We start from the raw sequence: 10,748 nt of genomic DNA, 5'->3' as shown, positions 1-10,748 counted from the left end.
TATATTTAATTCTCTCTCACACACAACTTATGTTGGTATCACTCTATCTTACTATTTTCTCTCGTCCTCTTCCTCCTCTATATTATCTATCCTTTTTCCCTCAGCATATATGTTTATGTTGTTATTGTTGTATACTATTATTTATCTGTATCTATATCTCTATCCCAATTTTTGTCAAATGCCAATGATTAAAAATAGTGTGAATTCCATTTGATAATCAAGATGAGAATAATACATAGTTGGGGGAGTTATTCCAACTACTTATGGTTGTCTAGTAGCATGCATAGTATGCTTAAACATATAATGTGATACTCCAAATGCTTCATCACTTCTTCAAGTTCTATAATTCAAATATTGGTATGGATATGTTTCCTCATTGCACATTATTTTTGTTGTCAACTTAGAAGGTGCAAATTTGTCTAAAGCGTATGTATTGATCATAGTATGATATTAAGTACTTAGTGCCATATTGGGAACTTTGGCCTCTTATTCTTGGGCTTAAATGCCCAAAGATATAATAATATAGCACGAGAACTTAACAACAAAATATGAGCCATCCTATTAGATCACAAGTGCATTTCTAAGATGAGAATTTAACAACAAAATATGAGCAATCCTATCAAACAACAAGTGCATTTCTAGTGAAAAATTAATACATTCATAATGTTAATTTAGATTCTCACTCATCTACACCTCTACAACCATTATGCGCTAGGCAGGAACTATGACACATTGCATCTCTTGTTGGATTTGGATCCAAATCCTGGTCATCACCCAAGGGTTAGGAGGACAATCATTCTTTCACATCTTTGACAAGCTACCCATGGAAATACTTGGTATTGGCATTTTGAATTACCCTTTAATTCAGAAGATGTAAAAAGTGTTAACATAGAATTCAAGATTTGATCGACTTTGAGTATTGTACTATACTTTATTGATTTAATTTTTAAATATTATTCCAAATATTTGATCTTTGATAGAACTATTAACAACTTTGAGTAAATATTATTGCTTTAAGCCAAAAATCAGTAATATCATGAAACTTGGCAGTTGCAAATCTAGTTATTATTATCGTTACAAAAATATTGTTCTCACATAGAACAATTTGGCAAAATGTTGTCCTGAATTTGTCCAAATTTGTCAGGGCTGTAGTCGCTTTGTATGATTCTACGAATATATTGTAATGATAAAATCTCTTCGTAGTGTCCCAATGGCTGAGTAGAATATGCCCAGATGATCTTGTGTATGACAATAGTTCTCAAACCATTTGGCTATAGAAGTCAAAGGTAGGCTTCTTTCAGTAAACACGTTGATGTCTTGCTTAGTGAGGTACCTGCTCAAATATGAGCTTTTTCTTTTATGGTAGGAAATCTTGTCCTAGAAAATTATCTTGATTGTTGTTGTAATGAAAGGCCTCTTTGTTCAGGAAAATAAACATTCTTCTTCTCCCGGAATATTATCTTGATCATTGATATTGCTTCTGGAAATGTAACAACCTGCAAGATTTCTCACATATATGGGTACAATATTTTGCCTGAGAACCAAAAATAAATTTACGCAACACCAATAACATAAAAGCGCAGCACATATGTAAGGCAACGTCTATACAGCCACGAAAATGCACTTCCTTACGAAGGAGAGGACTCAGAATTTTTTTTTGAAAAGTCAGAAAAAGCAATGTAAAGGAAGTGCATATTTGTGGCTGTATAGCCACGGGCCATATGTAAGGCCAAATCTCATGATAACATAAACCATTCTTCAATTAAGATTGGACGTGCAACATATCAACAACTTTTGGAAAAAAACAAAAACCATTGTCTTACTATATTTCATTTCCACCCAAAAATCTATCGCTAAAATGGCCTTGCCTACTAGAAGTTGCATTGGCTTGTTTTAATTCCATCCTGCTTGTGTTGATTATTTTTTGTATTTGGCATAATCTGTGTCACTTCGTGAGACCCAGCTATTGATCTATTTATCATTGACATAACATTTTTTTGGAGCAGATGGCCTGGAGGTTGCATCTTGATTGTCTGATTCTGCATTTGCTTCTGCAACAGACGTTAAAGAGCCTGGATTAGACAAGCTGTTCCTTTTGCAGATTCCAGCAGATGAATTACGCAAATAAGAAGAACGATGTCTATCCAAGCTGCTGATACTATGTGTCCTTAAAATCTTCAATTTTCGAGCATATGTCTCCTCAGGCTTACTGATATTTTTAGCATAAATTGCATCTGACAAACATGCAAAGGAGCGTGATTTCCCATTGTAGAATTCAGAAAGTCCCCTCCTGAAACAACAATTATTGAATGAATGTCAGTCAAACTACAAGAAACACAAGATTCAAACAAATTACACCTGTGTCAAAGATGTTAAAATAAGTCGAGAAGAGACAAAGAACATCCATCCAAGAAAGAAATTTATTTCCAATATGATCAGAATTCAAAGAAGAAAAGTAAATTCCAGGAGCGAAAAGTAATTCTCACTTCCAATGAGATAAAAAGCTTGCTGCCCATAGCTAAGCAGATATATCAATAATGTCAAATGGAAGAAGGCTGACGCAGGGCGACCACCCAAACAAGAGAATGTATTATATTTAATAGAAGGAAAAGATCGATACATGAATTTAAAGAAATTATAAACATTTTCTCAGTTTTTACAAAGGTTGAGAAATATTGTTATTAGCGAGTATTGGTTTCATGTAAGATGGTCCATTGACAAAGTGCAAACTAGAAGGTAGTACTCCAAATTGTGGTCTGAATCTAATGTTTTGAAGAACAAAATCAATTCATACTGTGAACATGGATATTGACAAAATTCTGTTAATATCCCAAGGTCACCCTTGACAAACAATTTCTCACTATCACTCAGATTCTCACAACCAAGATTCATATATTATATAACAACAGAGTTATGCAAGTCTTTCTCATCCAACCTCCTTGTGATCTGTCCATACCCACCCTCTATTTATAGGAAATAGATGAACTTGAAGGCTTAGTTAGGCAATTGACCAATTAAATGATTTCATACTGATGGATGATAGTAACCCATGGATGAGGATGAACCATAAAACAAGAGGAAAAGGAGAATCCATGACATCAAACTTGGGAATATATAAGGCAAAATAAAAAAATCCAACAAACCCAAGCTACCTTGAATTGGCAAACGGCTCAAGCTAATCATACACAACTTGGTGTGGAATATTTGCTCTATCATCCTCCCTTAACTTGGGAAATAAAGAAAGGAGAAGGAACTAAAGATCAGCCTCATTCTATCACAATTTACTTCACCATTACCATGGATCAAATATGAGGATGGTAGTTGAAAGTCGCTTCTTAGGGATGTCTGCAACTTGATCCTCTATGCAGCCATTCTGAAGAGATCATGCAATCTTTAAGAAGTTGTGTAGCGAATAGCATTCATGTTGTCACACAACAAGTAGTGAGCTGCTTGAGAATGTTGATCTCCGTCAAATTCTGATGTATACAAAGACCATCATAGCATGCACTGGATGCCCCTTGATATAATCCCTGGGGGTATATAGTGCAATAGAATGTTGCTTTTCACTTGACCAAGGATGTATAGTGCAGTAGAATGTTGCTTCTCACTTGACCAAGTGCAAGAAGTAGAGCCAAGATGACAGACGTAGGAAAAAGTGACTAGTAACCCTCACCGTTTGCCCAAAGAGAATCTCTATAGTCCATTAACTGTCTCGAGTTCCCTAGGCTAATATTCACTGCCATAAAAAATTGTGCCTAGACATACAAAAGTATTCAATTTTCTGCTTGCCAATGGATCCTACATGAAAAAGATTAATCCAACAACAAAAGATAAAAGTCATTGATTCAAATTGTAAATTAAATGAAGAAAGATGTGCACAAACTAGTTGTTCAAAGTAGCACAAATGAAGGTCTGGAATACTTGGTTGACAATGTGACCCCCAACTAAAAGAGAGTTGAACACAGCTTGCTACCATCCATCTAAATGAGTTTAAGGAGGTCCAAGGAATACTTAGGTGATCGATGCTCATCCAAATCTTGATTGACAACTTGAATGCCAAGAAAGTCATGAAAAACCCAATTCTATCATCTAAAATCTGTTTATGAGCCTTGACTTTAAGTTAAAAAAAAATAGAGATATAAGAAAAGGATGGCATAGGAGATGCAAGTTAAGAAAAATATATTGGCTTGCAAGTTGAGTGTTCCTAATCTGGAGAATATCTTTCCTATCAAGTATTTCATGGGTAGATAAAAAAGACAATAGGGTGTGTTGGAGTTCTTTCTGGTAAGGAACATATCAAGTGGGTTTAAACCTAATACCGGGAAGCATAAGACAGGGACAAGCCTAAGGATGAACTAAATCCTATATTTAGCAGGGCTAAATCTTAGTTCTAGGCCAACATTAACAGAGTCATCAGGGCTCACTTCACTTTAGGCTTTGCAGGGCCAAGGCAGGCAAACCCTAGGGATTGATCTTATTAACTTAATACTCTTCTCTACAAGACTATCCCCTATAGAAAAAATGGTCAATAATCTTCTATAATTTGCTGATAAACTTCCTGATTACAGTAGCTAACTATAACCAAAGGGAAAGTAGATGCAAATAGGTAACGACCAACACTTCTAGTTCTTCAATACATAAAAAGGTAAATTGATATTCGATTAATGATTTAGATCTTAGCATAACCCAGGTATGCAACAACAAAGAACATGCAACCTCTAAGCTAACCAGTCCCTTATCCATTGGGCATCAACTAAACCTTAACACACACATGGACCCCTGAAGTATACTCATATATTCAAACATTTGATCTATCTATTTAACTTGCAAATAGACATCTATCTTCATAAAAACTCTCATACTTATTGCAAAATCCTCCTGGTGAAACCTGTAACCCTGTCAAGGTAAATAAGCATTTACTTGACTTTTTGTTCCAATAGCAAACCTATCCAAACATGCAATCTTAAGGGATTACAATTGAGTTTAAGCTCTCTGTTCTTAAACACAAAACATTGCAGATAACAAAGGAAGGAGATGAGAATCATAATGAAACTAAGAAAAATGAAGCTCTTGTATTAATCTCATTGAAAACGATACATCATCTGTATGTCAAAACTTAGAAAATAATACCAAAGAATGACTGTGTAATATGAAATGCTTCAAAAGAAATACACTGTTGCTGTTAATAACAGAGGAATACTAAGAAGAAAATGGTATCACAACTCTAGAATTGGAGCCAACCTTGTGGTCTCACTAGTCATAAAAATTGGAAGCTGTACAAAGAGCAGAGAAGAAAGATTTATAGAGGAGAAGTAGTTTGTGGAAATGCCATCTGATTTTGACATATGTCCTGCTGAAGTTGTCTTTATCCTGATGTTGTTGAAACTGATCTTCTTCATCTACTGGTAATCAAAAATCATTAATTGTTGTGACAAAATATCTTATATATCCCCTTAAAAGTAATCAGCAAAATATCCTCTGCAGAAATATCAAATAAACATCATAATATGTGTTGGAGCTTCAAATCTGCTCTTGATTTGTCATATTCTTCTTTTGCTGTGAAATTCAACTGTGTTGTCAGCAAAAACTTCATTGCTTCCAACTGCCTTTAAAACATTCAATTTTACCTTTATAGCTGCTCAAGGCACTTGTTTACATCAAAATATGATCTAATCCTGATATTTTTTCATTTGAAAACACCAAAACTGCATTTGCACTGAGGCGCCCCTGGAATCACAAATCTTCTTGTAGCTACTCCTGGTGAATACCTGTGCAAAAATCAACTGCAGAAATGGAAAATTCATCTTTTGCCAATTCCAACAGTATATTATAGTGCATATTTCGGATAAAAATTGTGCTCTTGAGGTCCATTCAAAATTTCAGGTCCTCGGCCATGAATAGAGTTTAAAATGAAATTTTTTAATAAACTATATTGTTAGAAACTATATAACATATCAATTTCATTTAAATCTTTCATCATATCAAAATGCATGCTCAAAAATTTCAAATTTTGATTTTATTCTTTATCCATTTTCCTCTTGCCACTTGTCGACTTCTCATTTGTCGACTCACCATCCAGACGGGTCCCACACATGCTCATACATTCCTTTTAAAACATTTGAATTTGAAATTTTACGATAATTTCATCATAGTATCTTGAGCCTTATGTTTCTTATTCCCGATCTCACGAATCATTGATGACCACGTTAATCCTTTAATCGTAGCATCTTACCTCTTATTTCTTACCCCCCCGACAACACGACCACTTCACTTTCGTAATATCTTAAATGTTATCTTGTACCACTCCGATCATACAACAATGGGGTAACATCTTACACTTCAATGCTGAGTTCTCTGATCACATGATTCCTCCGTAGCTTCTTAGACCTTTGAAAACCGGCTCCCAACCACACGGTATGATCATAACATCTTCCATCTTACAATTAAGCCTTTCGATCTCTTGACGAGACTCTCGGAATGCACTAGGTGGCACTCCTCCCTTTGCATTGAAGGTCAAAACATGTTGACTCTACCACCAGCCTGGCCACAACAACCCCTCCATTCATTGAGCCTTTCCTTTAAAAGGCGGGCATCCTTTAGACACTTGAGTAATAAGTGCATGAGTTTAAAAACATAAATAAGACCCGCCTCGTATCCAATGTGGAACTAAGCCCTTTGCCGTGTGACACCTCTGCCTTCTTCCTGCGGGGGTCACCTTTGTCATGCTCCAGCCATGATCTTGTTTCTGCACGTGGACACTCCTTCTCATGCTATGGCTTCTTGTATTGTGGTGGTCTTCATTCATGCTGCAGCTTTGTTTTTGTGATGGGATGTTCTGTTTTTCACTGCCAACATGGAGGTGGATGCTCTCTACCCATTTGCCTGGATTGTGGAAATAATGGTGTCTCCAGCCATGGGAAACTCCTCCTCACTTGATGCAGTGAGATGGCTTTGCATCTGAACAACTACAATCTTGATGCCAACTGCAACTCCATCCTCCTTGTGCGTGGAGCCCTCTTCAACTGTTCCTCTGTGAATGCTTTGCTTATGGATGTGGATGCTTCCTGCAGATGGTGACACCATTGTTTTCTTTGGCTCTTCTCCCCTATTTCGTTGTGGAAGATTTGCTTGGTTATAGAGCTCTTCAAACCCCTTTTTTATGGGATGCTCTGTTTGCCTCATGGATGGCGCTGCTTTTTTTCCTTATTCTTGCACGTCCAGCTCTACCCCCTCTAGCTCTCTTCATGGCTTGCACAGCTTGCATTATGTCAATGTTAAGAACTCGGCCACACCATAAGGGTCCACGACTCTAGCTCGCATTTGCACAATATACCCATCTTATTGTCTTACCCCATCTAATCTTCCTCCGATTAACATTTTTTCCATAGGACCCTATCCCTGAGGTTAAGAGGAAGCTTTTCTACTTGCAATTTGATGAAAAAAGGAGTCATTTGTTGATGTAACGCATTGGACTTGCCGTTCACATCTTAAGCATGAAGCTGTGGCATTGCTCGGTGCCTTACACATGGGAAGAGATTTCATTCCCCAAATCTTTCAAAACATGTGTATCATTACTCATAATATCCTTTAACCACCAAGTTTTAAGGATCCAATTCATTTAACACCATCACTCTGACACACCAACTTATTTAATGATCATCATTATGACTAATCCTCCAGAACTTTTACATCTGAAAGTGTTTTATCAGGCTATTGAAATTCAGTCAGATCCCAAAGTGGATCTGGCTAAAAAATAATTTCGAACTGAAACATCTGATACCTCAAAATGATCAAATGAGCATCTGGCAATGATTAAAATCGAATTCAACCATTGAAACATCACTAAAACTCATTTTATCACTTATCTGTAAACAGTGATTTGTTGACAGGAAGGCCTATAGACTGGCCTTAAAAATTGACCCAAACAGATAACTGGGCTCTGAAAACTGAAATGCTGATACTTTGTTTCGCATTCTTGCACCATGCTAGATTGCATGACAACCACTCAGTCAAAAGACATTGACATTCAAAGTTGCCTAGTCAAAACTGCCTGTAGATATACGTTAAAAAACCATAAAACGCATTTGGTTTTAGCTTCGAAAACTGGGCAAACAGATACTTGAAGGCTTGAAAATTGGGAAAATAGTTCATTGCCATGAGGAGAAAGTAATTATGCGATTTGGGCTCATGACGAATAACAGGACGCATTTGGCAAGTGTGCGAAGTGGGCTACTCAGAATTGCAGGACTGGAAACATCAGTAGGACAGTGTTTTTTGCAAATGAAATGGCCTTGGAAAAGTGTGCAGACGGATTCGTCAAGGTTTACAAACTGACACACTTGAAGTATTTTCGGAGTAGAATGCAGTGGTACAAACCATTTGATCTGATCTATTACGGAATCAGAGTTACGTCATCCCGAACAAGGGTAACGACCAATCTGCATTTTATGACACCAGTAAAAAGTTATAAATTGCATTCGGAATCGCATTTGCAAACTAATCAAACGGATTCATCATAGGCTCAAATCGAGAGCATAGCAAGTGTGTGACCTCTAGAATACAATGCAAAAGGAATTTTCTCAGTATGGTCAACTAGGTCAAAGTTATAATCGGTCAAACAGGGCTTTCCGGATTTTTGAGAAATATGCATCAGCATGACAAAGATAAGTAACCAACTATATGGGATTCAAAACCTAGTCAAAACATATCGAAATGACTTGAAAATTGAAACATAGGTTCACTGATATGCATACTAAACAATCCCAAAGCGGTGAGTCATGAAACATAACCGGGTGAAAGATATTCGAATGCAAACTAGGCCTCCTGTCGCTGTTTGACACTTGGGCAAAAATGCACAATTGAACACTGCTCAAAACAAAACTTCACGGAATGATTTGGAAAGTCAGTTCATTATTATAAAACACATAGATATGCTGAATGCAAGGTGTTAGAAACATAAAACACCTCTTAGACCTTAAAATGATAGCCGGGTACACAAGCAAGAAAATGCATTTATAGAGCTCAAAGTAACTCAAAATTTTGGGGTGGTACTCAAAACGGGAATGCAATTTTGAGTCCCATTAGGGTGTAACATCCTTGCAATGGTCAACCAAAATATATGAGTGATTCTTCTTCTTGATTGCCCATGCATTTTTCTTCTCAACTGCCAAACACCCACAACATGGACACATCATATTTTTCTTCCTTCAAGCTTCTTCTAATTTCATGTTTTGTACTGTTCATTGAGCACTGTGGTGCTAGATATAATCCATACAATGGATGGTCTTCACTCAAAATTGTAAAGCCACCTTCTTAGAATGGCATGCAATTTTAAATTTCTTCCAATGTGATTATTATTATATAACACAATACTTTTGCATACTGTAAAGAATTGTATGATGTTGCATCTACATTCACAAATGCATTATTTGTTGAGTCAATCATCCGTATACTCACCTTGATTATCTATCCTGAGCATTAAATCAGAATTTCTGATTTATTGAAAACAACATAGACCTTTGAGTTGACCAAGTCCAAAAGGATTTCATTTTTCTACTATATATAATACCCAAGTTTGGCTCGAAAAGTCATCAAGAAAAGTGAACAAAAGCTGAAATCTTCAAAATGCTACCACAAGGAAAAAAAATCAGGTTGATATAAACATCTACTAGTTCAAGTGGATTCTTGGCTCCCTAAGCCTTTTCTCAAATTTGTCTCTGTGATGCCTTGCTGATAACAAACTGGACAATCTACTCCTTTGCAAAAAAATTTAGGAAGATTGATAATTAAGTGCTCAATTGCTGCAAGTAGCAAAAGTTGAGATACCCAAACTGTTCATGCCATAATTTCATCAATTCATCAATAGGGGCGATAAGCAGTTAAAATATCAGAATTGAAAAACTGAGCAGCACACAACACTTTCAAAAACAATGATGACTTCAGGCTATTTCAACTCTTTACCTACATTTTTGGCAAAATTTTTTTTACTGTTTTGCCTCCTCTAAAATGGCATAGTTAATAGATGGAGGGAAGTTTAACTAAAGGGTCAGGTACAAAAAAACATCACTCGTACATCTTCCCACTTGTGTCACCAATGTCAGATTCTCAGATCAATAAACAAGAAAATCAGTCACAAAAGATTGTGAAATTTTAATTTTATCAATGGAAGATGAATGCATTTTTCTCCTTTGTCATATAATGGGAATTTATGTTATCAGTCTTCCTACAGACCAACAGGATCTGTGATCCATTCTAATGCACATGTTGATACAGTCAGGATGTGAGGTTGGGTTTGTTTGGGATAAACTCGTGCAGGATCTAGGGAAACCCAGGGTGAATCCATCATTTTTTTTGTCATTTTTACTCTTTTGGGGGAAATAAAAGCATCAAAATATTTGATGACATCATCAATTTTGTAAATATCACTGATTTTAAAAGACTGGTCTTGGTTTTGTTGAAGATCAAAAGAAGATAAAGGAGGCTAAAAGGTCTAAACGTATGAATCTGTCATAGAAGCTAAATGAAGAAAAGTGGAAAAGCTACAGCAAGCCTCTCAAGAGCTCCCCAAAGGGGATGACAACAAAAAGGAGATCAAGAAGGAGAACAAAGTCTCACAAATGAACAATCCACCTCCAAAGGCAAATGAGGACAACTTCAGAAGGCCCCTTTGTCAAAGATACTCGTATATTACTAAGTTCCATCATTCTTTTCATGGCTGCTGTTTTTCATGTGATTAGTTTGGTCACAGG

General features: G+C 36.4%; 1 protein-coding gene across 3 annotated transcripts in view; it reads right to left on the bottom strand.

The window, feature by feature from the left end:
* Nucleotides 1-965: 965 nt before the first annotated feature.
* Nucleotides 966-10,748, bottom strand: part of LOC149538107 (protein OXIDATIVE STRESS 3 LIKE 2-like) — a 69,523-nt gene continuing 59,740 nt past the window's right edge. Inside the window, exons 2-3 of one of the 3 annotated variants that reach the window (XR_016355973.1) lie at nt 1,824-2,290; nt 966-1,496 (exon numbers count right to left, since the gene is read on the bottom strand). Coding sequence is in view for 2 of the 3 variants with exons in the window: in XM_089799475.1 (XP_089655601.1) it covers nt 1,972-2,290 (319 nt within the window). In the remaining variant the exon portion in view is untranslated. Of the gene's footprint in view, nt 1,497-1,736; nt 2,291-10,748 lie in introns of those variants that run through there. The other 2 variants (XM_089799476.1, XM_089799475.1) reach the window with 2 other exon arrangements.

This window comes from Cupressus sempervirens, chromosome 9 (assembly GCF_028749045.1).
Source record: "Cupressus sempervirens isolate cs-2001-9-10 chromosome 9, ASM2874904v1, whole genome shotgun sequence".
Lineage (NCBI taxonomy): Eukaryota > Viridiplantae > Streptophyta > Pinopsida > Cupressales > Cupressaceae > Cupressus > Cupressus sempervirens.
Note: the sequence above shows the minus strand (reverse complement) of the source record. Positions and strands in the feature narration are given on the sequence as shown.